Consider the following 26,754-nt stretch of genomic DNA (forward strand, 5'->3'; position numbering starts at 1 on the left):
ATTATGCTTGATTCAGCTCTTCAGAATTAGAAACAATTGTCCCCATCAAGAACCTTGTTAGTCACAGTCATCTAAACCAAAAAGCAATTTTTTTCAAATACTTCTACATTTATTCTCCACACTTTTTTATATACTAAAGAGGCTTGCAAGAAAGTTCAAATATTGTGTTTGTGATTATTCCTTCAGTGGGTAGCCAAGGATACAAGTTGAGTTGGAGGAGTGTAAAGAGAAAAAAAATATCTTTGGTTTGGTTTGTTACATCACCTTCCCAGTAAGGAACAGCCATACCAAATACGGCCTTGGGTCTGTTTCTCATTTATGACTCTCTCTCGCTCACTTTTTTCCCCTCTTTGTGCTTTTTCCTTCTTCTCTATGCAGAGGAAAGTAGGAGGCGTGGAAAAATTGGGTGGCTTTTCTCCAGGATTCTCTGAGTTGTGTGTTCTGTCCCAGGCTGGAGTGAGTGGCACTGCTCCTCTCGAGAGCACACAGTCAGCTAAACGGACGAGAGTCTCACAATAGAGCTCCAGCACCCGAGCTAATCAGCATCATCTCTGCCTGACATATCCAGAACAGTTCACAGAAGCGAAATACCAGGAAGATAATGACCTAAAAGTTGTCCTTTTCCAGTTATTTGAAATTCCATAGAAAGACTGCGGAATACAGCACTCTGAATTCTGTATTCCAGAGGTAAGTTGCTTTGTTATATATGAGTCATGCAAATATGTCTTTGTAAAAGGAGCATTTAAGTTCATGAGTGAGACTGTAAAAGATGGTGTGGGTTTTAGTGTATTTGCATGCATGCCTTCTAAAACTGTGCCAAAATCCATTTTTACTAAAGTATGCTGTGTATGCACCCTTTTTACCCTATAAAGTTTAATTTGTTTGCATGACTTTTCCAATGCATACAATGTGTAGGCAGTTTTATTTCTTAATTATAATTTTAATGTTAATTCTGTGGGTGCACTAAATTCCAAAGCTTTGGGATTAAGAGGGAATTTTTCTTGCACCACAGGAAGAGGCATTGCAGAAGAGGCAGAGCAAAGTGCTCTTATAAGTAAAATACACGAGGAGGGGCTCTGTACTAAGGGTGTGTTAAGAGTGAAAAATTCAGCTGGAAAGTTTTTGAGACCACTGTTACAGTATGCAATCATGTGTTTGTGATATGATTACACTCACCTTAATGATTATGTCATGTAAAAGTGAAAAGTAAAACATTTTTTCTAGAAGGATATAAGTTGTTATGCCGATTTTGTTTTCATCAAGATGATATCTAACATACCCGGATGAGGATAATACTGATTATGAGCTTGTTTAAACAGAGGCAAGAACACGAACAAGTCAGGAAGGTCTTTTGTACTTTTCTACCACTATAGACATTATTCAAATCGCACCTTCTGCCCATCACTGTAAAGGTGATGTGAAACACTTTTTCCATTGTCCTTGCCAGATGGACAAAGAATGCTGGGAGAGTTAGAGCTGAGGCATTAAACTTAAGTGAAGCAGAACAAGATGTGGGCCCTTGAAAACACCAAAAATCCTTAATTCATTGCAGCACTTTCCCATTGACTTGCATACATATAGGCAAACATATGTAATTTTCAACACAAACACGCACAGAATTATAGGGTGCTGATATGCATCCTTTAGGGTAAGACAAGGTAGGAAAGTGTATACTTGCCCCAGTGACGAGCTAAAGTTACAATTTGTGTCCATTTTTCCTGAGAGTGTGGGCATTAGATTTCCTCTGTTGGGCCTGCTTTGAGAAAGACTGCCAGGGAGAAGCAGTTATCCCAACTCAGTCCACTAGAGGACAATGTTGAGACACCTTGTAATTCTCATTTGGCGGTTAAGGTTTTTTGACTGAGCTTGGTTTTGGAACAAACACATGTTTTCCATCCCATTATTGTTGCTTGGGCATTAAAAAATAATATGAATCAGCTGTTTATTCTCTACAACTTTACTGAATAAGGCAACAAAACGATGCTGAAAATAATGTAATTATTAATGTAATTAATGTAATTAAAAAGAGATTTCCATGATTTGAATGTTCTTTGAGAAATATTTTTGTGGTTTGCACTGGCCATTTTTATGTTTTGCCCTGGTTATAATTAATTCTATTTATTTGTTTCTTTATTTCTATGTGCAGTATGTGCATATCAGTAATTCACAACAATTCTCAATTCACATACTCAGTTTTTCATGTGGTTGTGCTTGCAGTTATTATTTCTCAGACACACCACTAGTTAGCACATATTGTGCACATTATGACTACACATTGTTACATTATGTGCTATAAATGTCCCTGTAACAAATTTAAATGTAATACCGTTGTGTGCTGAAGTTTGAAAATTAAGTATTTTTCTGCATCCAAATGAAATAAATGCCAACCGAAACAACTTCAACTCAACTAATAAAGTAATTTTGTGTAAAGACCTTTCTTTCTTTCTTTCTTTCTTTCTTTCTTTCTTTCTTTCTTTCTTTCTTTCTTTCACTTTTTTAAAAGATTCCAGCTATTCCAGATGTGATTAATCAATTTCTTTTTTTTTTTTTTTTTTTTGGAAATTGTGAATTGAAAACAGTGATGTCAATGAAGTTCAAATTTATGTTGGTATTTATTTTATTTATTACATATCCTATTTATTTATATTTCCTGGTCTTGTCCACAGTGACTGTAATGGACACACACACACACACACACACACACGCATGCACACACACACACACACCTATCTATGTCTATATCTATATCTATATCTATATTGGATGATGTCACAAATTCCTTTTGGTTTTCAACTCTCGAACAAACTGGCTCCATTCTCATATAGCACTACTTCTTTTTATTATCCAATCAAATCTAAAAAAAAAAAAAAACTGTCCCTCCTACATGTTTTCGTGTTGAATATCTTGAAAATATCAATATTAACAACACTTCATGTTAAATGTAAAGAGTATCTTACAAAAATTTTAAAATGGCAGGTGGAAAAATTATTTTTAAATAAAATAATTGAAACTATTATTTAAAGGCATATTTATTTGTATAATGAATATGTCAGAGATGTTTGAATTGGAACAAGACATGATTTTTCCTCAGGACAAATTAGGCTGTTCCTCACTGATAACACGGCTTTGTCCACTTTACTTTGTTAACATTTAAAAAAAAAATATATATATATATATAATGCTTAATTTGTTATAAATGTAAGAGTAAAACATGCAAAAATGCCTTTAAAAAACATATTTGCATTTGTGTTCACATGGCAACCAACTACCAAAACTGAATTTGTACCGTGACTCAATGCGTCCAGCAACTCTGAAACTAATGGGATGGAAACATGCTATTTTCCTGTAGTCTTCCACTCTAAAAGTGTTTACAATAGAACCTTTCAGTGTGATTCTGAGCTCAACAGGGAGGGGACATTCTGTGTTGTGGTATCTGTCTGTCTGCATGTTATGCCATTTTTGTTTGTGTCCAGTACTCTGATGCTTTTTTTCTGAGTGTGGACTGTGTAGTGCTTAGTGGTTTTTACTGGCAAGTGAGGACAGTTGATGTGGGAAGAAAACCTTTTAAAATCCTGAAATCTGACAGCTGTGTGGATTTGGCTCATGGGGTGGAAACGGGTCACATAAATCTCACTGTGCTGCCAAAACTTTTCCTCTCCTCCTAAAAATAAGAGTAAACAGTCCTGAGGTATTTCAGAGAAATATGTTGTATATTGTTTATGTTATATTTTATGAGATAAGATGAGAACACAAACAACCTAGTAAGGGACTATATTTAGAATATTGATCGTTTGACACCTATAATTTGATAGCAAAATATTATCAAACTGTGCAAAGTTATGTCAGAACTGTGGATGAACAACAGTCATGTGTGTTAGTGCCATTGACATTTAGTAAGTACTATCTGAAATAAAGGGATGTTTTGTGAGAGTATCCATATACTGTAGTATGCTGTACATTTTCCCAAAACCTTAAAAGAAGTTTTGTTGTCTTTTTTCCAGCTGTCTATTCCTATGCTTTTGTGGACAATGGGGAAGAGCCGGTTGTTACTGTATGCCCTCTGGGGTGTAATGGTTTTTGGCCTATTCCATAAACTTGAAGCTCAGGATGGTAAGTTTAATCCTTTTTTTTTGTCTCTTCACCCTTCTTTGAGATGTGAATGTCATGCTATGGGTAAAAACACATTCTTTTTACTGTGCTATTTTCCCTTGACTGGGAGGAGAGTTTAAAATTAGGTATCTTGTTCTTTGCAAATCTCTATTGTTTAATAGTAAGTTTAATTACATCTACTTGTGCAGCAACAAGTAACTATAGGAACGTTTTCAGAAGAACCCCATCAGTGCTGGTCACTTGTCATATTCAAGACAGTGAAGAGAAACAGTTACAGTTTATGTAAAAGTAAATAACTGATTTAAATACCTAGAAGCCATTCAGAGCAGCATGCTGCAGTTTGTTCAGAACTCCTAATGAACAAAAACAATTGAATGGATAACTGAATTTTAAGTTTACACCACCAATCCTGAAAGGTCTCAAGAGCTACTGTCAGCGTCGGGAACGGCCACAGCCAGTTAATATTGACTATGGGTAAAAATTTAACTAGAAATAACCAATTAACAATTCCCCCACTGTTAACATGACTAGTTTTGTCACTGTCACATTTTCTGCATGCTGTGACTCCTGCTGTTTTTAGTGCATTTGCACAAATAAGACATGAAGTAATGGATTTTAGATATAACAGTATCAACATCCATCCCATCCATCCATCTTTCTGTCTCTCTGCCTTTATGCATTCACTTATTTATCCATCCATCCATCCATCCATTCCGCTACTAAATTCTTAAAAAATAAAAATAAAAATTAGTTTCACTTCCGAACCGATGCTAAATTCTTTAGATGTCATATCACTGATTTATGTCTTAGGGATCATCAGCAGCTGATGATGGCTAACCACCCAGCACAGCTTATGTCTTGAGAGCTTAATGTCTGATTCTTACGTGTTTGTGTGCTGACTGTCTTCACTGTGTAACCATTTAATTTAAAAAAGTGTTTTTCCACAATTAAGACAGTGATGAATCCACATGTTCTCATCTTTGAATTGTTTACTAAGCAAAGGGCATATTTCACTGAATGTAAACATTAAAGACCCCATAAACTGAAGGTAAAAGTTTTGTGCCTTTTTGTGTTTATGTAGGTTTGCCTTTAGCCATCAGTAGTATTTTGTAGTATGCTCCAAAATGATGACAAACTCCACTTTTTGCAGATCATTGTATGCATTTTGCATTTGCAGTCTCTCTCTTCTGGAAAATAAAGCTAAAAGTATTGATGACTCATCCTATTCTACATACATGTTTGCATCAGATGCTGTCTAGAACATTAATATCCCTCCCTAATATCACCTGCAGTCGATTATCAAGGAGTAAATCATGGCACATGCTTGTAACATAAAGCTGATAGACTATTTAAAAATGGGACAAACCTTTCAATATATCCTGGCCATAAACTTTGTTTTAGAACTGTTAACACAAGAAATAAAACCATGATTGTTGAGCAATTTCATGGGGTCTTTAACAATCAAATAAGTGAAAAATTCTAGTACAGCTGAAAGAAGTGACAGTAAAAAATATTTATGAAGGTCCAAAGATGAGACAGAAGGGTCATGACTGGTGCTCTTATCTGAATACTGTAACATGAGTCTGCATGGTCTGACTGAACACAAGAAGATGAAAAGATTCAATTGTCTAGGCAGCCTCTAGAGGGGCCCAAACACATAAGCATTACAGAATCTTAGTAATGTCACACAATTACTCTAAATACACTGTAAATTAAAACCCCACAACTTAATTCTACGCTATTTAGAGTATGAAAATGAGAAAGTTGCAGAGCATCTTCCTTGGTTCAGCAGACATGTAGTATAATGTGTTTGTGTTGTGTTTTTATGATGGATTGTAATTATCCGTGATTATGTTTTATGCTTGCACCCCTCCCTTTCCACCCTCCCTCTTTCCTTTTTTTAACCCACACGTTTTGCATTATATTTTGTTTGTCTCTCTGTCCTCTCTCCACTTCCCTTCAAAGCCCCTGCGCCAGCCGACCTTGTACTCTTAATTGACGGATCAGAGAGCGTTGGAGCTGCCAACTTCCCCCTCATCCGTGATTTGGCTGTCCAAGTGATTGAGGGGCTTGCCGTGGGCAGGGACGCAATCCGTGTAGCCCTCTTGCTTTATGGTGCCGACCCTGAGATTCAGTTCTTTCTCAATAGCTATAACAACAAAGAGAATGTCCTCAGAGCTATCCGGGGGCTTCAGTACCCTGGCAGTAATGAAGCAAATCTGGGGGCCGCTTTGGAGGAGGTGGCAGACAGTCTATTGGGCCAAGATGCAGGAGGCAGGGCTGAGGAAGGGGTAGCCCAGGTGCTGGTGGTGATCAGTGCTGGGGAGTCTACTGATGATGTCAGGCAGGGCGAGATGGCCCTAAAGCAGGCCAGTGTGTACACCTTTGGCATTGCTGTGGGTGATTCTGCTACTGCCCAACTGGAAGCTATTGCTACAGACAAAACATTTGTTCTGTCTGCTCCTGATGTCAGAACAGTGGCAAGCGTGGGTGACCAGATTCTGCCATACATTAATGGGGTCGCCCAGCGCACCATTGTGATTCAAACAGATTTCACAGAAGGTATGTAATTAACATATGAGGGAGATTCCATAGTGAAACTGAAGAGCAGGAAATAATAACAGTACATTATCAGGGACCAACCAAAAAATTGGTTTAAAAATGTTTTTTTTAATTTTTTTTTTAATATATTTTCAGTATTTCTTTGTCTGGTATTTTAGAGACAACACATATACACCATATTTTGAGTGCTGTAAGCTAGTAGTTTCAGTCCTGGTCTTGGGGACCCACTGCACATTTTGTGTCTCCCTTATTTAACACACCTGGGCCAGTATTTAAAAAAACATTTTATCTTACCACTAAGAGTTCTCCTAAATAGCAGTAAAAGTTTTTAGCTAAAAGTCTTCTCTTAAAACCAATTCACAAATCTGCTGAGACAAACTTTTACTAAGGAATAGAGAGAAGTCTTAAGCTAAGAGTAAGGGCGGGGCTGACTTCGTTGCTATGGATGATGTCAGCATGCTTACTAACTATGCACACAGTGATTGGCTGATAGGGGCAGGCTCTGTCAGAGATGTATACATAGAAATATCGTAGAGAATTTTATGTTGCCATATTCAAATAAAGGTTTAAAAATAAAAATGTTAATTGCCACATTCAAATAAAGATTTTAAAATGCAGACTAAGAGTCACTAATTAAACAAGTATATGTTCAGCTAATTGTCAGCCTCTTACATGTATGCTTCTTGTAAACAATAAGTGAATATGCATATAAACAGCCTTTTAATTAACAGAGTGGAATAATCATGGCTGACATGAAAGAAAATCAAACTGGATGCTAGAAGAGCTGTTACTTCTTGCCCAACTGGTTAATGAAAGCAAGGATATAGGGTTCTACAACAGTCATAATACCTCCGCGATTAAGGCTATTTACCTTTTTAAAACTCATTATAGTCAAATGTTTCTAAAATGTTTACATTCCATGGCAGATTGCCGGTAACAGCCATTTAAGGTTATTTTGTGGTTCGGTCTTAGTGACTTAGGAGTCCTCTTCACTACTCCTAATGTTTCACAGATGTAGGGGCTAGTTTTAGTGCTAAAATGCTTTGTGAAGTACTCTTAGAACAAAAATTTAGAGTCCATCATCAAAGAGTCCAAAATTGAGTCCATCATCAAACATTTAGGAGTCCTAAATTTAGGACCAAGTCCGACACGCCCATTATTTTTAAGATTTTCTCCTAAATTGGTGAGTTATGAGCTACTTTTAGCCTTAAGATGTTTTGTGAATACAGGCCCTGATTCAGTTCATCATCTAATCAGGTTAGAGCTCCATGAACTGCACAGAGTGTGTCAGATAGGAGACATACAAAGTGCAGAGTGCTGGATTAAAAACCAATGCTGTAAAAAACATATGCTGTTTACCAATGAAGCATACAAAAAGTTTTGTAGTTCACTGTTCTCATCATTGATCGTTCTCTCTAAAACACAATATTTAGACTAAATCAAGTGTAGCACAGCTTTCAAGTGGAGAGAGAAAGAACTTTTCTTTCTCTCTCCAGAAAGAAAAGTTTTGTAAGTTTTTGTATGTTTATTCAAGATATACAATTTTGGATGTCCATTTTGAAAGGATCACTTAATGCTAATTAATTTTTACTGTATACATGATTTATCTATGCAATCTTTATGTCAAGTAAAAGAACGGTGATAGCTAATACACTGTATTTGTAAAACAACCTTCAAGCTAAAACCTTAATTATTTGTTTTAAATAAATGATGAGAGCTAATTTAGGTTACCTGATCTTGGTTAGAATTTGCAGAAGGACTAAGCAGAATTCTTCTTTTTTTCCCCTTTTAGCTTTGACTGTTGGGAAGAGAGATATCATTTTCCTCATTGACAGTAGCATGGGTACCATCGTAATCAATGCAATGCGAGAATTCATCAAAAGGTTTATTGACACCATGCCAATTGGTCCTGATCAGGTGCAGGTCGGAGTGGCCATGTTTTCCACCACCCCAAGGATGGAGATCAACCTCAACTCATTCAGTTCAAAGGAATCACTAAGCGCTGCCCTCGCAAGAATAAAACCCAAATCTTCAGTTGAAGTCAACATTGGTGCTGCCTTGGATTTTGTGAGGACCAGCATGCTCACAGCTGAGAGTGGGAGCCGCATTCAAGACCAAGTGCCACAACTTGTGTTGCTCCTAACCAGTAAAAAATCCAAAGACAGTGTCCAACAACCAGCTGATGCCCTTCGTCAAATGGGTGTTCTGAATTTGGCTGCAGGCTCCAGGGCTGCCGATGAGGCTGAGCTCAGGCAAATAGCTTATAATGACAATGGGGTTTTCATGCTGAAGGATTTCAGGATGTTGCTGCGCAACCCCAGAGAAATTGTCTCCCCTCTCTCTACATTGTCTGGTATTGTTATACCAGAGAGTCCAACTGAAACAGGTAATTTTTAGTTCTGCATGTTTGGTTCTACAAACATACTCATTGTGTTTATAAGTATTCATTTTATAGATAAATATTTAAATTAATAAGATAAATAAAAGGTAGCACAGGGTACAGCCTAACACTTTTTGACGTTCTCAGTTTGTATAACCACCTGAGATTCAAAGCATAATTTTTATTCAAATAATTTTCACTTTTCTTGCACAAATATGTCACTTTGTTTCATAATTACAGTGTATACATTGTTCTTTATTTATCCTCAAAAATGGAAGTGAAATGTGACAACATGCCCCATAGGTGGGGTACTTTCTAACATCTGAGGGGCACATTGTAACATGAACACATGACAGATTAAAATTATATCTGATCTAATGGAAAAAAAATTCACAAGACAAATTAAATATTTTGTTAATAAAATAAAATTCTTAACCTTTTCAAGTAGAATAATGGCATTTTTTAAAAACTAAAATATTCTAATTTTGGAGTTTGACAATGAACACATTGCAACTATGCTTGGGACAGCCCTGATCACAAAAAAACAGTGTTACTATGTTCCCCATCTGCGCAACTGGAATTTAAAACCAGTTGGTGTCATCTGCTAATATGTGAAGCATTAAAAAACTATCTAAACTGATAAATAACAGATTGGAGATTATAATAATAGCAGAATTGTCTCATTTTAAATTAATACTAAAAACTGAGATGAAAAATTTACTTCAGGCAGAAATGTACTTTTGCTATGGTAAAATATTCAGCAATATCTTCAAAAGATTTTTTAATTTTGTTACACTTTTTCTCTATATAGTGTTGAAATGGCAACTTGTAAATACCATAAATTTGGTTATGCTAGCATGTGTGAATAGCATGTGTGAATAAACTGTGTGTTACAACTAATCCTGTGTTAGTTTGTGCCCGCATTCACCTAGATGCATAAGAAAAGATACATGGTTTTGTAAAGTATTTAAAGGTGCCATAGAATGGAAAACTGTATTTACCTTGGCATAGTTGAATAATAACAGTTCTGTACATGGAAATGATATACCTTGAGCCTCAAACACCATTGTTTCCTCCTTCTTATGTATATCTTGTGAATGCAAAAGACCACTGAAAAATAGGCAAATCAGAACATAACACCGACTGTGATGTTACAGTCAGGATCACTAATAGTTACGCCCCCAACATTTGCATATACCCCCCCATGTTGTAGGCCAGCCGCCAGCCCAACATGCATAGCCGAATCATCAGAAGTTCTGCAGGTATTGTGAAGAAACAAGTGAGGTCAACAGCGAAAATGGCAGATCATGGAAATAAATGTTATGTTCCATGCTGTGCAGGGAATGTGAAGTGCAGGGATGGGTTGGTGTCTGTATTCAGAAAGGCACGGAAAGCAAATAACACGTTCTAATAAAATAACGTGAGCCACTAGAAAGGACATGGTTAGCTTCTTGCTAGCGGTAGCCTGTTACATTACAGAACATGAGATTTCACTTACCACATAAACAGAGTAAGGAAAGATGACTGAGGATGATGGCGAATGATTTACAGATCCTGAGCACCACTGCCAAGCATCTGATCTTGTAAACTGTGTGGTAAGTACAGGCTGCTCCGTAGTATAAACAGAGTAGGTGCGATCGCAAATCTCGAAAGTGAAAGTGAAACTAAAAAGCGATCGTGCATTCCAAAGCAGTTTCAATGCCCCGCATATGCACGCATTTTATTTACAGTATAATTACCCAACAATAAAACTGCACGAGAAAGTATTTAAATATATATTTTCCCTGTGTTTCCTTCCTGCTGTGTGAGCTACTGAAATGAGCTGCACTATGAAACAGCCAATCAGAGCAGACCTTAACATTGAGCTGCACTGTGAAACAGCCAATCAGAGCAGAGCTCAACATTATTATTCACGACCCTTCCAAATAAGGTAATAACAGACCATTTCATTCTAGGGACAAATCCCAGGGTTTTAAATGGACATGCAAAACAATTTCTGGAGATTTTTTGCCGCTAGTCACATAGCTTCTATGTAGATATCAGAGAGCAATTTAAAATATTGTATCAATGCATTCTATGGCACCTTTAAATAAAATACTTTACAAAAACATTTATCTTTTCGTATGCATTTTTGCCCATTGATACTGTCATATAGCACAAATTGAGGTTCTTGAACTTCATTTAAATGGTACATAGATATCTAAAATTGTGATTATATAAAATCTTCTAGGCACAATTGTGGATGTTACTACGGTCCACACCCAAAGAGTTGTCCGAGACATTGTCTTCTTGGTGGATGGATCTAACTATGTTGGAAATAACCTGAAACCTGTGCTGGACTTCATTACCGAAGTGGTGAACAGACTAGACGTTCGACCTGAGCGAGTGCGCATTGGACTAATGCAGTTTGCTGAAAGGCAGCGTACAGAGTTTTATCTGAACACTCACAACACCAAACAGGATGTGCTCTCTGCCATCGCTCGGCTGAGATTGATGGGAGGGCGTGCATTGAACACTGGTGCAGCCCTACAGTATGCCCTAGCCAACCACTTCCAGCCCTCCGCTGGGTCACGTAGGAAAGAGGGGATCCAGCAGGTACTGATTTTGATAACAGGAGGACCATCTCAAGATGAGGTCAAGAGAATTGCAGACAGTGTAGCTTTAGCAGGTGTTTTGACATTTGCTGTTGGAGCTGGCCAAGTGGAAGATCGTTTCCTGAGAACTGTTGCTTTTGTTGAAAATTTGGCATACTACAGAAGAAATTTTGCTGACTTGTCAAGTGTTGTTGATGAAATTATGACACCACTGGTCACTGTTGTTGGGGAGACTGATACTTCAGTAACAGGTGAGCTAAAGCACCTTTTCATAAAAAAAATAATAATCATAAAAAATAATAATCATAAAATGCATGACCATAAAAAAAAAACTTAATAAAACTTTGTAAAAATTAACTGCTTTCTAAGTGATTAATGTGATCAGAGAGGAAGCTTCTACTTATATCAGTGGCCCAGAAAGAAAAAAAAAAAGAATATTATACTTGACCTAGTGGTCACCCTAAATGAGGAAGAAAGACAACAGTTAGTGATATATTAATTTTGTATATAAATTCCACATTTAAAATGGGGTGAGATAAAAATGGAACCTCCAAACTCTCTTTCTAAAGAACTGTTATCTGAGAAACCCACAAGTTTTGTTGAATAATATTTTATTCAGTTAATATATATTACCTTTCTTTAACCTATTTGGAAATAAAAGTCTGATATCGAGGTGCTGTGTCATTTCTGTTATGCGGTATGTGTAATGCACCATTAGATACAATGGTGCATTACACATACTGAATAACTGAAATGGCAGCACCTCGATTATCAGACTTTTATTTCCAAATAGGTTAATGAAAGGTAACAAGCATGCCAGTGAATAAGTACTTTCTACCAGTGTGCACCAATAACTAAAAAATAATTGTTTAGAGGTGATGAATATCACTATAAAGTTCAAGTACATGTCAAATTAGTCAACATAAAATACTTTGTGCACCACTTTATTTTATTTAATCACCTACATTTATTTTCTTTTGTATTCAGAAATGTACGATCTAACTTTTATGTTGTACTGTAGATATTTAATTTTCTTACATTTTACATTACATTTTCAGACATTTTATTATATTTATTTCATATTCTCTCTTTTTTAAACTCTTTCACAGAAATTGAAATACCAAGTCCCTCTAGAGGAGAAAGGGATGTTGCATTCTTGATTGATGGCTCTGATGATGTGAGAAGTGACTTTCCCTATATCCGTGACTTCATTTCCAAAGTCATTGAACCTCTGGATATAGGCTTTGATAAAGTCCGAGTTTCTGTGGTCCAGCATAGTGAGAGACCAAGTCCTAACTTCTACCTGAACACTTACCAAACCAAAGATGAGGTGCTAAGAGCTGTAAGTGGACTCACTCTGGCAGGTGGCAGAAGTTTAAATACTGGAGTTGCCTTGACTTTCATGAAAAACACCATCTTGTCACCAGCAAATGGTGGTCGAGCCGGTGAAAATGTTCCCCAATTTTTGATAGTTTTGACTGGGGGGAGATCAAGAGACAGCGTCAGAGAACCTGCAGTTGCCCTAAAGACTGAGGGAGTTGTTCCTTTTGGTGTTGGAGTAAAAAATGCAGACCCTAAACAGATTGAGGCCATCTCTCATAATCCATCATTTGCTTTCAATGTGAAGGAATTTAGCCAGCTCAACACTGTTCAGGAAAGGCTCAAGAACTATGTGAACCTTCCAGATCAAGAACTGAAGGTCTTTCTAGAGGAAGGTAAGACAATTTTTGCTTTTTGTGATTCTGTGGTCTTTTATATGCTTGCAAAAGCAGCAGTGTGTGTTAGTGGTTTATTTTTGGGTACCCTGCTATTCTGTGTTTCAAAATATTTCTCATTGGTGTACTATGTCTTAGTTTATGCCAAAGATGTAGCAAAAGGTATTGTTCCTCTTGGATGGTTCTGACAGCATTAAAAGTGGATTTGGTGCAGTGTGTGATTTTGTTCAAAGCGTTGTTGAGAAACGTAATGTGGAGGAGAGCAAAAACAGAATATGTGTGGTTCAGTACAGTGACTATCCATTGTTGATTTCTATCTTAAAACTTACTCAAAGGTGGAGGTTGTAAATGCAATAAAGGTCCCGAAACACAAAGGTGGACAAGGTGGACACTGGTGCAGGCCTCCAGTTTGTGAGGCACCAGGTTTTCAATTCTTTATCTGGGAGTAGATGACTTTATGGAATTCCTGAAATACTAATATTGTTGAGTAGCAGACCATCTAGTGATTAAATAATAGGGCCTGCCATGGCCCTGAAAGATCTTGAAATTGTGACAGTGAACACTGGTGTGAAAAATACAGATTCAAATGACCTGAAAACTATAATTTCAGTCGCAATTCATACATTATATTGATTGATTTAATGGCTTTCCCTTAATAGTGCCACAAATAGTTTTAACACTACAGTATATCCCAAAAGAATCAGGAGAAATTCCAAAAGCAAAAGTTATGGGTAAAAGCATCTGCTAAATGCCTTAAATGTACTATAAATTGCCATATATAGGCTGATATTGTAATTCTAGGGTGGAACTGAAAATTCCTTTTTCTTTCTTCTTAAATATTTTCTCATATCTTCCATGTCTTTAGTTGACATCTTTTGCACATAAAGATGTTCATTTCATGGGAGTGTTCTATATTTCACTTGGAATACCTTTTCTTATTCAACGCTATTCACATCCTGACCCACAAAATTAATTTTGAGGGTTGGATGTCACTGATCTTCTTTGATTTACTTGCATTTTGAAACAGTTTTTTGCTCTTGTACACTTTTAAAGCTTTTGCTATTCAATTTATACATTGAATGAGTCAGATGTATTCCAATATCCTTTTCTTTTTCTTTTCTTGGTAACTTGCCTGACACAGGAATTAACAAACGGGACATAGTTTTTCTTCTTGATGGCTCTGATGACTTCAAAAATGGACTTCTTGTCATCCGTGAGTTTATTCGGAGAATGGCAGAGGATCTTGACATTGACCAGGACATTGTTCGAGTTGCTGTAATACAGTACAGCGAAGATGCTTTGACTCATTTCCTACTTAATACTTACAGCAGTAAGAAAGCTGTAATTTATGCCATTAATGGCCTTACAGCAAAAGGTGGAAGAAATCTAAATACTGGGGCAGCACTACAGTATGTCAGGGACAATGTTTTCATTGCTGCTTCTGGAAGTAGACATCAGCTAGGAGTACCTCAGCTGTTGATTGTTATGACTGGTGGAGGGTCCGTTGATGATGTGGCAGGTCCAGCTGAAGATCTTAAAAATAATGGAGTTCTGTCCTTTGCCATTGGAATAAAGAATGCTATAGAGGCAGAGCTCCAAAGCATAGCATATTCACCTAGATTTCTTTTTAATCTTCCAGCCTTTGGTGAACTTTTAAATATACAGCCTGATATCCTCTCCTTTATCAAATCCAAAATGGGAATAGAACCCCCTACTATCATTGGTAAGAATAACAACACTTGGCATTTTCCTCAAACTCAAACTTTTTCTTTTGACTTTGGGCATTTGCGAGTTTGGACATGAAACTTCATGAAAAGCTGCTTTCTTCACTAAACTGCTTGCTTTAATTATGAGGCCATTGATTGATTGATTCAGCTTTCTTAACATATTTTAAAGAATGACAATTAATGGCCTTGACCACTAAATATTTACTTGTTCTGTTCATCTTTTGCTTTGTCCATCAGAGAACTTCCATGGTTTTCCACTGGTTCTCTTAACCATGGAAGAGTCTTACTACTTGTGGAGATTCCCCTTCAGGTTAAAGCTCTTGTTTGAGCCAATGATTTCTCAATCATTGCTGGTATTTCAACTCCTTGTTCTTCCCTTTTTATATTCTGGTTGCTTGATTGATCTTACTTATTCAAATGAGCTGGAAAATACACTAGTGATGTCCTGTCATACATTTTTTCATTTTTCTTTGTGTCAGATATTGTCAGCATATTCTCAAAAACACAAATATAGCTAAATGTATATGGATTGTAAATTTGTCTGTAAATTGTTTGTTCAGATTTGAATTTCATTGTTAATACTATGAAAAATCATTACATACAATAATGTGCTTTATGTATTTAGTGTGTTGATGTTTTGTCTTACACGTTTATAAGAGTCTGTTTTACTAAAGCCATTTAATTTTCATCCCAGTTGAATTGGATGCAGCTCAAAGAGACATTGTCTTTATTCTGGATGGGTCTGATGACACCAGGAATGCATTTAAACAAATGTGTCAGTTTGTTCAAAGAGTGGTGGACAAACTCAATATTGGGCCAAGCAGAGACAGAGTGTCTGTAGTTCAATACAGCAGAGAGCCACAGGTCCATTTTTACCTCAACACACATGCCACAAAGCAAGACATTGTCAATTCAATTGAGAGTCTGAAACACCAGGGAGGAAGTCCCCTCAACACAGGAAGAGCCCTTGACTATACCAAAAAGAACATATTCATTGCCTCTTCTGGAAGCAGAATCCTAGAGGGGGCTCCTCAGGTGCTTGTGCTTGTGACTGGAGGAAGGTCTCAGGATGATGTTAGAGCTCCAGCTGCTGCTCTGAAAAAGGATCAAATTGTAACATTCAGTATTGGCAATCAAAATGCAGATGTTATTCAACTCCAGGAAATTTCATATACTCCTGGTCATACCCTTACTGTTCCTCAGTTTGATGACCTTCAAACCATTGAACAGAAACTTGTATCATATTTAAAAAGAGTTCCTCGTCAGCCCAGGAGGCTTCCACAATCTACAACAGGTAAGGATGATTTTTTTTTTTTTTTTTTGGAATGTGGTTGATTTAAAGGTTTTATGGGTGAGTGACATAATTATATATATTTATGCTCATTGCAACAGATGCTGGAAAGAGAGATGTTGTGTTTTTAATCGATGGCACTGATGAAACAAAGGAAAGTTTCTCAGGAATGCAGAACTTTGTTCAGACCCTGGTTCAGAAACTGAATGTGGCACCAAATAAAGATCGTATTTCAGTGGTCCAGTACAGTGATGATGCAGCCTTTGATTTTCTTTTGAATACATATTCATCATCAGATGATGTTATAAATAATGTGAAACGTTTAATTCATAAAGGAGGAAGGCTGCGCCACACTGGGGCAGCCCTACAATATGTTAAGGACAACCTGTTTACTGCTGCTGCAGGGAGTAGACTTTTGGAGGGTGTGCCACAGGTTCTAATTCTGTTGAACTCTGGAAGGTCCAACGATGAAATACGAGGTCCAGTCAAAGCTTTGAAAGACATTGGTGTCATTTCCTTTAGTATTGGTACCACAAATGCTGATAAGCTTGAGTTACAAACAGTATCCCATCAGCCAAACTACTTTTTCATTTCTGATTTTGAGAGCATTCTTGATGTTCAAGAGAATATTTTAGCATTAATAAACAGGGTATCTTACCAACGGCTACCAACAATGACACCTCAGGTCTCTGGTAAGAGAAAATTTATTAATTTCATAATGTGTGTGTGCACAACAGCCACTGGCAGCAGTGTCCTATGTATTATAACACTTGATAGCATAAACAATGCTTTAGATTAGTCTAAACACTTGATCTAGTGTTGTAGAATGTACTGTTAAAGTACTTTGTTATAGTTAATCTATTCATTTCATTTCTTCATTACAGAATTTGTCAAAAGAGATGTTGCATTTCTTATTGATGGATCTGATGATTCTAAAATTGGTTTTGAGGGAATTCGCAATTTTATCCAAAGGGTAGTTGAGAGTCTAAATGTGGAGGAAGATCTTGACAGGGTGGCGGTTGTTCAGTACAGTCGGGATCCCACAGCTAATTTTTATCTCAGCTCATACTCAACCAAAAAAGAGGTACTTAATTCCATACGATCTATGAGGCACAAAAGTGGAAGGCCACTGAATACTGGAGCTGCTCTACTGTTTATTAAAGAAAATATTTTTACACAATCCTCTGGGAGCAGACTTCATGAGGGTATTCCTCAGATTCTGTACTTATTTAGCGGTGGTAGATCTGGTGATGATGTCAGAACCATTTCCCAAAGTTTAAGAGAAAACAACATAAAAGTTGTTACAATTGGCACAAGTAATTCTGATACACTTGAGTTACAGACAATGTCTACAACACCATCATATGCTTTCTCTGTTCCTGACTTCACCTCCATCAACAACATTGTCCAAAGAGTTGCCTCTGTTTTGACAAGTGGTGATGAAATTCCTGAGCAATTTCCAACTTCTGGGGGTAAGAACTTTGATAAATGATGTCTTTGTTGAACATGCTGTTATATTAAATGAAGAAGAGACTTGCAGATGCAAACTAATTATCCACTGTATCTACTGTATTTCTATATATTTGTTGTTTAAATACTGTTGGCTTTTCTTTATGGAAATATTATTTGTTTTATTTATTGTAGGCCAGACTTTGGAAGCAAGAAGAAATATTGTGTTTCTTATTGATGGATCAGATGATGCTAGTGATAGATTCACAGCTATACGAGAATTTGTGGCCAGTTTGGCAGAGACATTTGATGTTGGTAAAGAAAAAGATCAAATTGCTGTTGTGCAGTTCAGTAATACTGCAGCAATAAGCTTTAATCTAAGTACATACTCATCCACTTCTGAGGTGGCAGATGCTGTACGCAACCTCAAACAAAAAGGGGGAAGGCCGCCATATATTGGCCAGGCTTTGCAATTTGTTAGAGACAGTATTTTTACCCCTAGTGTTAAAAGTCAGCAAATAGGCCTTGTTAGCCAAAATCTTGTGCTTGTGGCTGGTGGGAGATCAAGAGATTCTCCTCGTGGACCAGCTAATGCACTAAAGAGTATGGGAGTAGCCATTTTTGCTATTGGATCAAGGCTGACAGATCCTATTGAAATGGAAGCCATTTCTTCAAAGATAGAATATGCCATTGCTGTTTCTGATTTTCATGATTTAAAAAATGTACGCCAAAGCCTCATGACAAAACTTATGGGTGGAAGACAAAAAGGAGACAGAGAAGTTGATGGTAAGAATAAAAATTATACATTGTAAAGCTTTAGAGACATTTATAGAAGTTCATAGAAGTTTTAAGATTACATGTTGAGACTTTCAGAATAGGCTGATCGTTTGAGTTTATTTTTATTTTTTTGGTCCCACTTTATAGTAGGTGGCCTTAACTACCATGTACTTACATTAAAAATAAGTACAATGTACTTATTTTGTTCATATTATATTGCAAAACACTTTTGCAGCTATTGAGATGGGGAAGGGGTAAGGATAGGGACAGGTTTGGTGGTATGGGTAGGTTTAAGGGTGTGGTAAGGTGTTACAGATGGGTCAACAGTATAATTACAGAAATTAATTACAGATGTAAGTACAAGCAGGTATGTTTAAAAATATAAGTACAATGTAAAAACATGTATGTACACAATAAGTGCATTGTCCTAAATGATTAATTTCAATGGAAGTACATAGTAGTTAAGGCCACCTAATATAAAGAGGGACCTTTTTTTTTTTTTTTTTTTTTTTTGTTAATGGAAAGATGAGTTAAATATAAAGTTACAGAATATTTTATTGTTGGAAATAAAATTATGTATTCATTTATTTCTTTGTAACATTTCTATGTATTTGACTCCTCCCAATGTATATTACTAATGAAAGTAAGCATACTAACTAATTATAATTAGAAAAATACTTTGAAGGTGCATCTCTAATCCTGTAATTATTTCAATTCTAGGCACAGGATTTAAAAGGGATATTGCTTTTCTTGTGGATGGTTCGGACAGTACAAGAACAGGATTTCCAGAAATACGTGATTTTCTATACAATATTATCACAAATCTCAATGTGGGTATTAATAATGATAGAATCTCAATAATTCAATACAGCAATGTGGCTGTAGCAAATTTTTATTTGAATTCATTCTTAAGAAAGGAAGATGTATTGAATGCAGTCAAAGTGCTTAGCCATAAAGGTGGAAGGCCCTTAAACACAGGTTCTGCCCTTCTATATGTAAAGGAAAATATCTTTATAAGTGCCTCGGGAAGCAGGCACAAAGAAGGCATCCCTCAAATATTAATTCTGCTGACTAGTGGAAAATCAAGGGACAGCATTTCTGAAGCAGCCTCTGCTTTAAAAAAAAGTGGGGTATTAATATATGGAATAGGAGGAAAGTACTCAGATTCTTATGAATTACATACAGTTTCTTCTGAAAATAAAGTGCTTTCATTGGCTGACTTCAGTGAATTACCAAAAATCCAGACACAGCTATTAGAAGCAATGAAAGCCATTCCAAGTTACAACAAAAAGGAATTCATAGGTAAGTGTAATAATGCTTCTGCACAGTAGTGAGTTAGATACCTCTTTAATACTCAGAAATGTATTATGATAGTTAGGTTAAAAATGTTACAATTATGTAGGGCTGACCACTAAACAGTCGACTAACCATTACTCAACGAGAAGAGACTTAGTTGATCAAAATTGTATTAGTCGCAGGAAAAAAAAAAAAAAACTCAGAAAGTGGCAAAGTCACATAGTCAAGCCATTTGTTTGTTGATGTAAACGGTTGGCCACTTGCTTTAACATTATCCTAGAAAAATGTGTGCTATTCAAGTGTTTGTGTGAAGTGTGGAAGCTGAATAGTAGCGCGCTCATTTCATGACAGTTCATTTGTAGGTGCCGGTGTGATAATTTGAATTTAGCTTAATACTAAAATTTAAATTAATACTCCATCATTTTTGGTTATACAGATAAGAGTAATAAATCTTTCAAATCTGTAAAAGGGCCACTTACATTTGCGTGCACTCAAAATACCAAAACATTGTGTTTTTGTAAAATAGTGTCTACCGCTGTCTACATGTCTAAAATGAAATCTCTACAACTTTCTCTTAGATCTCTGTGAATTTGAGCGCTTCAAAAATATATCTATAGAAAAAGAAATGTCTACTTTTAAATGAATCAATTCAAATGGAAAACAAATATTTTCAGATGATGTAATCTGTATGAAACGTGCATGTCCACTGTGGAGATGACGAGTCAGTGTCGTCGACTTCATCACTGCAGCCTAAAATAAAGAAAACTACGTATTTTATAAAAACAAAATTCAAAGTGGAACATTACTATTTATAATAGTATGTACTGTTCTTCCTGATTTCACTTTTCAATATTTGTTTCTTAGCTGAGAGTGAAAGACAGAGAAGAGATTTTGTCTTCCTACTGGATGGATCGGATGGCACTAGGAATGGGTTCCCAGCAATGAAAGAGTTTGTGCAAAGAATGGTGGAGAGATTGGACATAGCTGAGAACAGAGATCGCGTTTCTGTGGTCCAGTACAGCAGAGACGCAGAGGCCCATTTCTATCTTAACACATACACGACAAAGGAAGACATTCTCGACGGTGTCAGAGGTCTGAGGCACAAAGGAGGCAGACCCCTCTACACGGGGGCAGGTCTCCAGTACGTCAGAGACCATGTCTTTACCGCCTCCTCCGGCAGCAGACGGCTGGAGGGTGTGCCGCAGATACTGGTTTTGCTTAGCGGGGGAAGGTCATCTGACAGTGTTGATGCAGCAGCCTCCTCTCTGAAAGAGCTTGGAGTTTTGACCTTTGGAATAGGATCGAGGGGCTCTGATAGCAGAGAATTGCAGAGAATTTCATACGACCCAAATTATGCTCTGACCGTGTCCGACTTCAGTGAGCTTCCAAAAGTCCAAGAGCAGCTGCTGGCCTCTGTCCAGGCTGTTCCAATTCCCATCACTACAACTTCACCAACTGTAACCGGTATGTGCATGGCAGAACTTTATAGTACGCTGTGTCTCGTCTTTTTACTTAAGGCCCCTCCTTTTTTCTTTTCTTTTCTCTTTTCTTTTTTTTGTACCTTTATTTTTACGCGCAGTGGTAATGTTAGCCAGAGCTTACACTGTTAATGATGTGGTGAACTGATATGACATTCTGAAGGTTAATGAACGTTATTGACATTACTTGGCATTAATGGTGCTGTTTTTCCACCCTCCTAGCTGTTTACACCACACCCAGAAAGGACGTAGTGTTTCTTCTGGACGGTTCAGATGGCACTAGGAATTCTTTCCCAGCTATGCGTGACTTTGTGCAAAGAGTAGTGGAGCAATTCAACATAGAGGCCAACAGAGACCGTGTTTCTGTGGTACAGTACAGTAGAGACGCTGAGGTCCATTTCTATCTGAACAGCTACACGACAAAGGAAGACGTTCTTGACCGTGTCAGAGGCCTGAGACACAAAGGAGGCAGACCCCTCAACACGGGGGCAGCTCTCCAGTACGTCAGAGACAATGTCTTTACTGCCTCCTCCGGCAGCAGGCGGCTGGAGGGGGTGCCGCAGATACTGATCCTGCTTAGCGGCGGAAGGTCTTTTGACAGTGTCGATGCAGCAGCCTCCTCTCTGAAAGAGCTTGGCGTCTTGATCTGGGGAATAGGATCGAGGGGCTCGGATAGCGGAGAATTGCAGAGAATTTCATACGACCCCAGTTATGCTCTGTCCGTGTCCGACTTCAGTGAGCTCCCAAATGTCCAAGAGCAGCTGCTGGCCTCTGTCCAGGATGTTGCAATGCCCGTCACTCCAACTTCCCCGACTCTGACCGGTATGTGCATGGAAGAACTTAACGTGATCTAGCTGACAGGCTGTGCCTTGTTGATTACTCGCAGCTTTGGTAGTCAAAGAGGTCGTGAACTAACGTGACGTTCTAAACATGTTTTGAAATGTCCTGGTGTTAATGATGCTGTTTTCTTTTCCTAGCTGATGACGCCATACCCAGAAAGGACGTAGTGTTCCTGCTGGACGGTTCAGATGGCACTAGAAATACTTTCCCAGCGATGCGTGACTTTGTGCAAAGATTAGTGGAGCAATTCAACATAGATGCAAACAGAGACCGTGTTTCCGTGGTGCAATACAGTAGAGACGCAGAGGTCAATTTCTATCTGAATACCTACACAACAAAGGGGGAGATCTTGAACTTTGTCAGAGGTCTGAGGCATAGAGGAGGGAGACCCCTCAACACTGGGGCAGCTCTCCAGTACGTGAGTGACAATGTCTTCACCGCCTCTGCGGGGAGTAGAAAGCAAGCGGGTGTCCCTCAGATTCTCATCGTCCTCAGTGGAGGACGGTCAAGCGATAACATAGATACACCTGCCTCCGCCTTGAAACAGGGCGGGATCTTGATTTTTGGCGTCGGCACCAGAAATTCCAGCAGAGAGGTGCAGAGAATTGTCAATGATCCTACCTACGCACAGTCCATCAATGAATTCTCTGACCTTCCCAGTGTCCAACAGCAGTTTACCAGCTCCCTCAACAACGTGCTTGGTCAAGTCAAACCGATGACAACTACTGTGCCGGGTAAGACAGATTCCCGCACGCCTCTAGAAAACAGCACACTGAGCCCTTCTTTGCAAAGCATGCAGTAGACCCTGAACAGTTTAAGTTAGCATTGCATGTGAGCAGAGCCGTGGGAAATTAGACTAAAAAGCCAAGGGCTTGAACTCTAGGCACTGTTAAATTTTAAAGTGTTTATTCATTCACTCGTTGGTTTGCTTTAGGCAAAGTGATTTTTTTTTCTTTTGACAAATATAACCTTTAAATTTAGACATTATTTCACGGCTTCGTATTCATTAACTTTAGGCAGTTTTACTCTGACTAAAACGAGGTGTTATTATAGCAGACGGGACTAACATTTGGCCGTTGGATTGGTTGTAAAATAACTTAAAGGACGGGAGAGTCATTTCCCGTTTGCAGTTGCCAGCTAGAGCACGCACACACCAACAGACAATATCAGATGCCGAGTGCTCACGTGATTGTGTTTCATGTCATTACCCGTAGCTGAGCGAAAGAGGGATGTAGTGTTCCTGCTGGATGGTTCAGATGGCACTAGGAGCTCTTTCCCTGCAATGCGCAACTTTGTTGAAAGGATGGTGGAGAGACTGAATGTGTCTGAGAACAGAGACCGTGTGTCCGTGGTCCAGTACAGCAGAGATCCAGAGGCCCATTTCTATCTTAACACATACTCAAGAAAGGAGGACATTCTTGACACGGTCAGGGGTCTGAGGCACAAAGGAGGGAGACCCCTCAACACAGGGGCAGCTCTGCAGTACGTGAGGGACAATGTATTCACTGCCTCCTCTGGAAGCAGACGTACAGAAGGTGTGCCCCAGTTACTGATTCTGCTGAGTGGTGGAAGGTCATTTGATAATGTTGACACACCGGCCTCATCCCTGAAGGAGCTGGGAGTGCTTATCTTTGGGATAGGGTCAAGGAGCTCAGACAGCAGGGAGCTCCAGAGGATCTCCCATGATCCTAGTTATGCACTCTCAGTAAGTGACTTTGTTGACCTTCCCAGTGTCCAACAGCAGCTTTTCAGCAACATTGACACAGTATTTGTAGAGGACACGTCTACCATTACCACGACGATAGGTAAGAAAAAAACAAACATGCTTCCTCTACTTCCTCTCAGCTTTTATGTTTGTAGTGAGGTGTGCTTTACTTTACCTGTAGTTCTAATGAGTTGCAAAAGGAAATGTATTTCTTCCTGAGTTGTAAAACTTTGCGCGAGGTGAGATGATATTGAAAAACACAGAAAGCACGATTAATGGAAAAGCTTCTACTGTGTAATGCAATATGCCTTTTTTCCCTTACAATGTCCCCATCTGACCCATGACTGTTGTTTCTTAGCTGAGGGCCGTAGGCAGAGGAGAGATGTTGTCTTCCTGCTGGATGGATCGGATGGCACTAGGAATGGGTTCCCAGCAATGAAAGAGTTTGTGCAAAGAATGGTGGAGAGATTGGACATAGCTGAGAACAGAGATCGCGTTTCTGTGGTCCAGTACAGCAGAGACGCAGAGGCCCATTTCTATCTTAACACGTACACGACAAAGGAAGACATTCTCGACGGTGTCAGAGGTCTGAGGCACAAAGGAGGCAGACCCCTCTACATGGGGGCAGGTCTCCAGTACGTCAGAGACAATGTCTTTACCGCCTCCTCCGGCAGCAGACGGCTGGAGGGTGTGCCGCAGATACTGGTTTTGCTTAGCGGGGGAAGGTCATCTGACAGTGTTGATGCAGCAGCCTCCTCTCTGAAAGAGCTTGGAGTTTTGACCTTTGGAATAGGATCGAGGGGCTCTGATAGCAGAGAATTGCAGAGAATTTCATACGACCCAAATTATGCTCTGACCGTGTCCGACTTCAGTGAGCTTCCAAAAGTCCAAGAGCAGCTGCTGGCCTCTGTCCAGGCTGTTCCAATTCCCATCACTACAATTTCACCAACTGTAACCGGTATGTGCATGGCAGAACTTTATAGTACGCTGTGTCTCGTCTTTTTACTTAAGGCCCCTCCTTTTTTCTTTTCTTTTCTCTTTTCTTTTTTTTGTACCTTTATTTTTACGCGCAGTGGTAATGTTAGCCAGAGCTTACACTGTTAATGATGTGGTGAACTGATATGACATTCTGAAGGTTAATGAACGTTATTGACATTACTTGGCATTAATGGTGCTGTTTTTCCACCCTCCTAGCTGTTTACACCACACCCAGAAAGGACGTAGTGTTTCTTCTGGACGGTTCAGATGGCACTAGGAATTCTTTCCCAGCTATGCGGGACTTTGTGCAAAGAGTAGTGGAGCAATTCAACATAGAGGCCAACAGAGACCGTGTTTCTGTGGTACAGTACAGTAGAGACGCTGAGGTCCATTTCTATCTGAACAGCTACACGACAAAGGAAGACGTTCTTGACCGTGTCAGAGGCCTGAGACACAAAGGAGGCAGACCCCTCAACACGGGGGCAGCTCTCCAGTACGTCAGAGACAATGTCTTTACTGCCTCCTCCGGCAGCAGGCGGCTGGAGGGGGTGCCGCAGATACTGATCCTGCTTAGCGGCGGAAGGTCTTTTGACAGTGTCGATGCAGCAGCCTCCTCTCTGAAAGAGCTTGGCGTCTTGATCTGGGGAATAGGATCGAGGGGCTCGGATAGCGGAGAATTGCAGAGAATTTCATACGACCCCAGTTATGCTCTGTCCGTGTCCGACTTCAGTGAGCTCCCAAATGTCCAAGAGCAGCTGCTGGCCTCTGTCCAGGATGTTGCAATGCCCGTCACTCCAACTTCCCCGACTCTGACCGGTATGTGCATGGAAGAACTTAACGTGATCTAGCTGACAGGCTGTGCCTTGTTGATTACTCGCAGCTTTGGTAGTCAAAGAGGTCGTGAACTAACGTGACGTTCTAAACATGTTTTGAAATGTCCTGGTGTTAATGATGCTGTTTTCTTTTCCTAGCTGATGACGCCATACCCAGAAAGGACGTAGTGTTCCTGCTGGACGGTTCAGATGGCACTAGAAATACTTTCCCAGCGATGCGTGACTTTGTGCAAAGATTAGTGGAGCAATTCAACATAGATGCAAACAGAGACCGTGTTTCCGTGGTGCAATACAGTAGAGACGCAGAGGTCAATTTCTATCTGAATACCTACACAACAAAGGGGGAGATCTTGAACTTTGTCAGAGGTCTGAGGCATAGAGGAGGGAGACCCCTCAACACTGGGGCAGCTCTCCAGTACGTGAGTGACAATGTCTTCACCGCCTCTGCGGGGAGTAGAAAGCAAGCGGGTGTCCCTCAGATTCTCATCGTCCTCAGTGGAGGACGGTCAAGCGATAACATAGATACACCTGCCTCCGCCTTGAAACAGGGCGGGATCTTGATTTTTGGCGTCGGCACCAGAAATTCCAGCAGAGAGGTGCAGAGAATTGTCAATGATCCTACCTACGCACAGTCCATCAATGAATTCTCTGACCTTCCCAGTGTCCAACAGCAGTTTACCAGCTCCCTCAACAACGTGCTTGGTCAAGTCAAACCGATGACAACTACTGTGCCGGGTAAGACAGATTCCCGCACGCCTCTAGAAAACAGCACACTGAGCCCTTCTTTGCAAAGCATGCAGTAGACCCTGAACAGTTTAAGTTAGCATTGCATGTGAGCAGAGCCGTGGGAAATTAGACTAAAAAGCCAAGGGCTTGAACTCTAGGCACTGTTAAATTTTAAAGTGTTTATTCATTCACTCGTTGGTTTGCTTTAGGCAAAGTGATTTTTTTTTCTTTTGACAAATATAACCTTTAAATTTAGACATTATTTCACGGCTTCGTATTCATTAACTTTAGGC

The 26,754-nt window shown here is 39.0% G+C and overlaps 1 protein-coding gene across 1 annotated transcript; it reads left to right on the forward strand.

The window, feature by feature from the left end:
* Window positions 1-443: 443 nt before the first annotated feature.
* LOC306875616 (collagen alpha-3(VI) chain-like) lies at window positions 444-26,538 on the forward strand (the record flags this gene model as incomplete). The annotated part of the gene is made up of 19 exons (XM_079426302.1): window positions 444-687; window positions 4,002-4,110; window positions 6,076-6,672; window positions 8,465-9,058; window positions 11,283-11,897; window positions 12,756-13,361; window positions 14,503-15,084; window positions 15,783-16,382; window positions 16,481-17,071; window positions 17,264-17,851; window positions 18,024-18,614; window positions 19,326-19,907; window positions 20,766-21,365; window positions 21,602-22,201; window positions 22,357-22,953; window positions 23,434-24,024; window positions 24,283-24,882; window positions 25,119-25,718; window positions 25,874-26,538. The coding sequence occupies exons 2-19, from the start codon at window positions 4,014-4,016 to the stop codon at window positions 26,536-26,538; spliced, it is 10,296 nt and encodes a 3,431-aa protein (XP_079282428.1). The 5' UTR covers window positions 444-687; window positions 4,002-4,013.
* Window positions 26,539-26,754: the final 216 nt, after the last annotated feature.

This window comes from Barbus barbus, assembly GCF_936440315.1.
Source record: "Barbus barbus genome assembly, chromosome: 10".
Classification (NCBI taxonomy): Eukaryota; Metazoa; Chordata; class Actinopteri; order Cypriniformes; family Cyprinidae; genus Barbus; species Barbus barbus.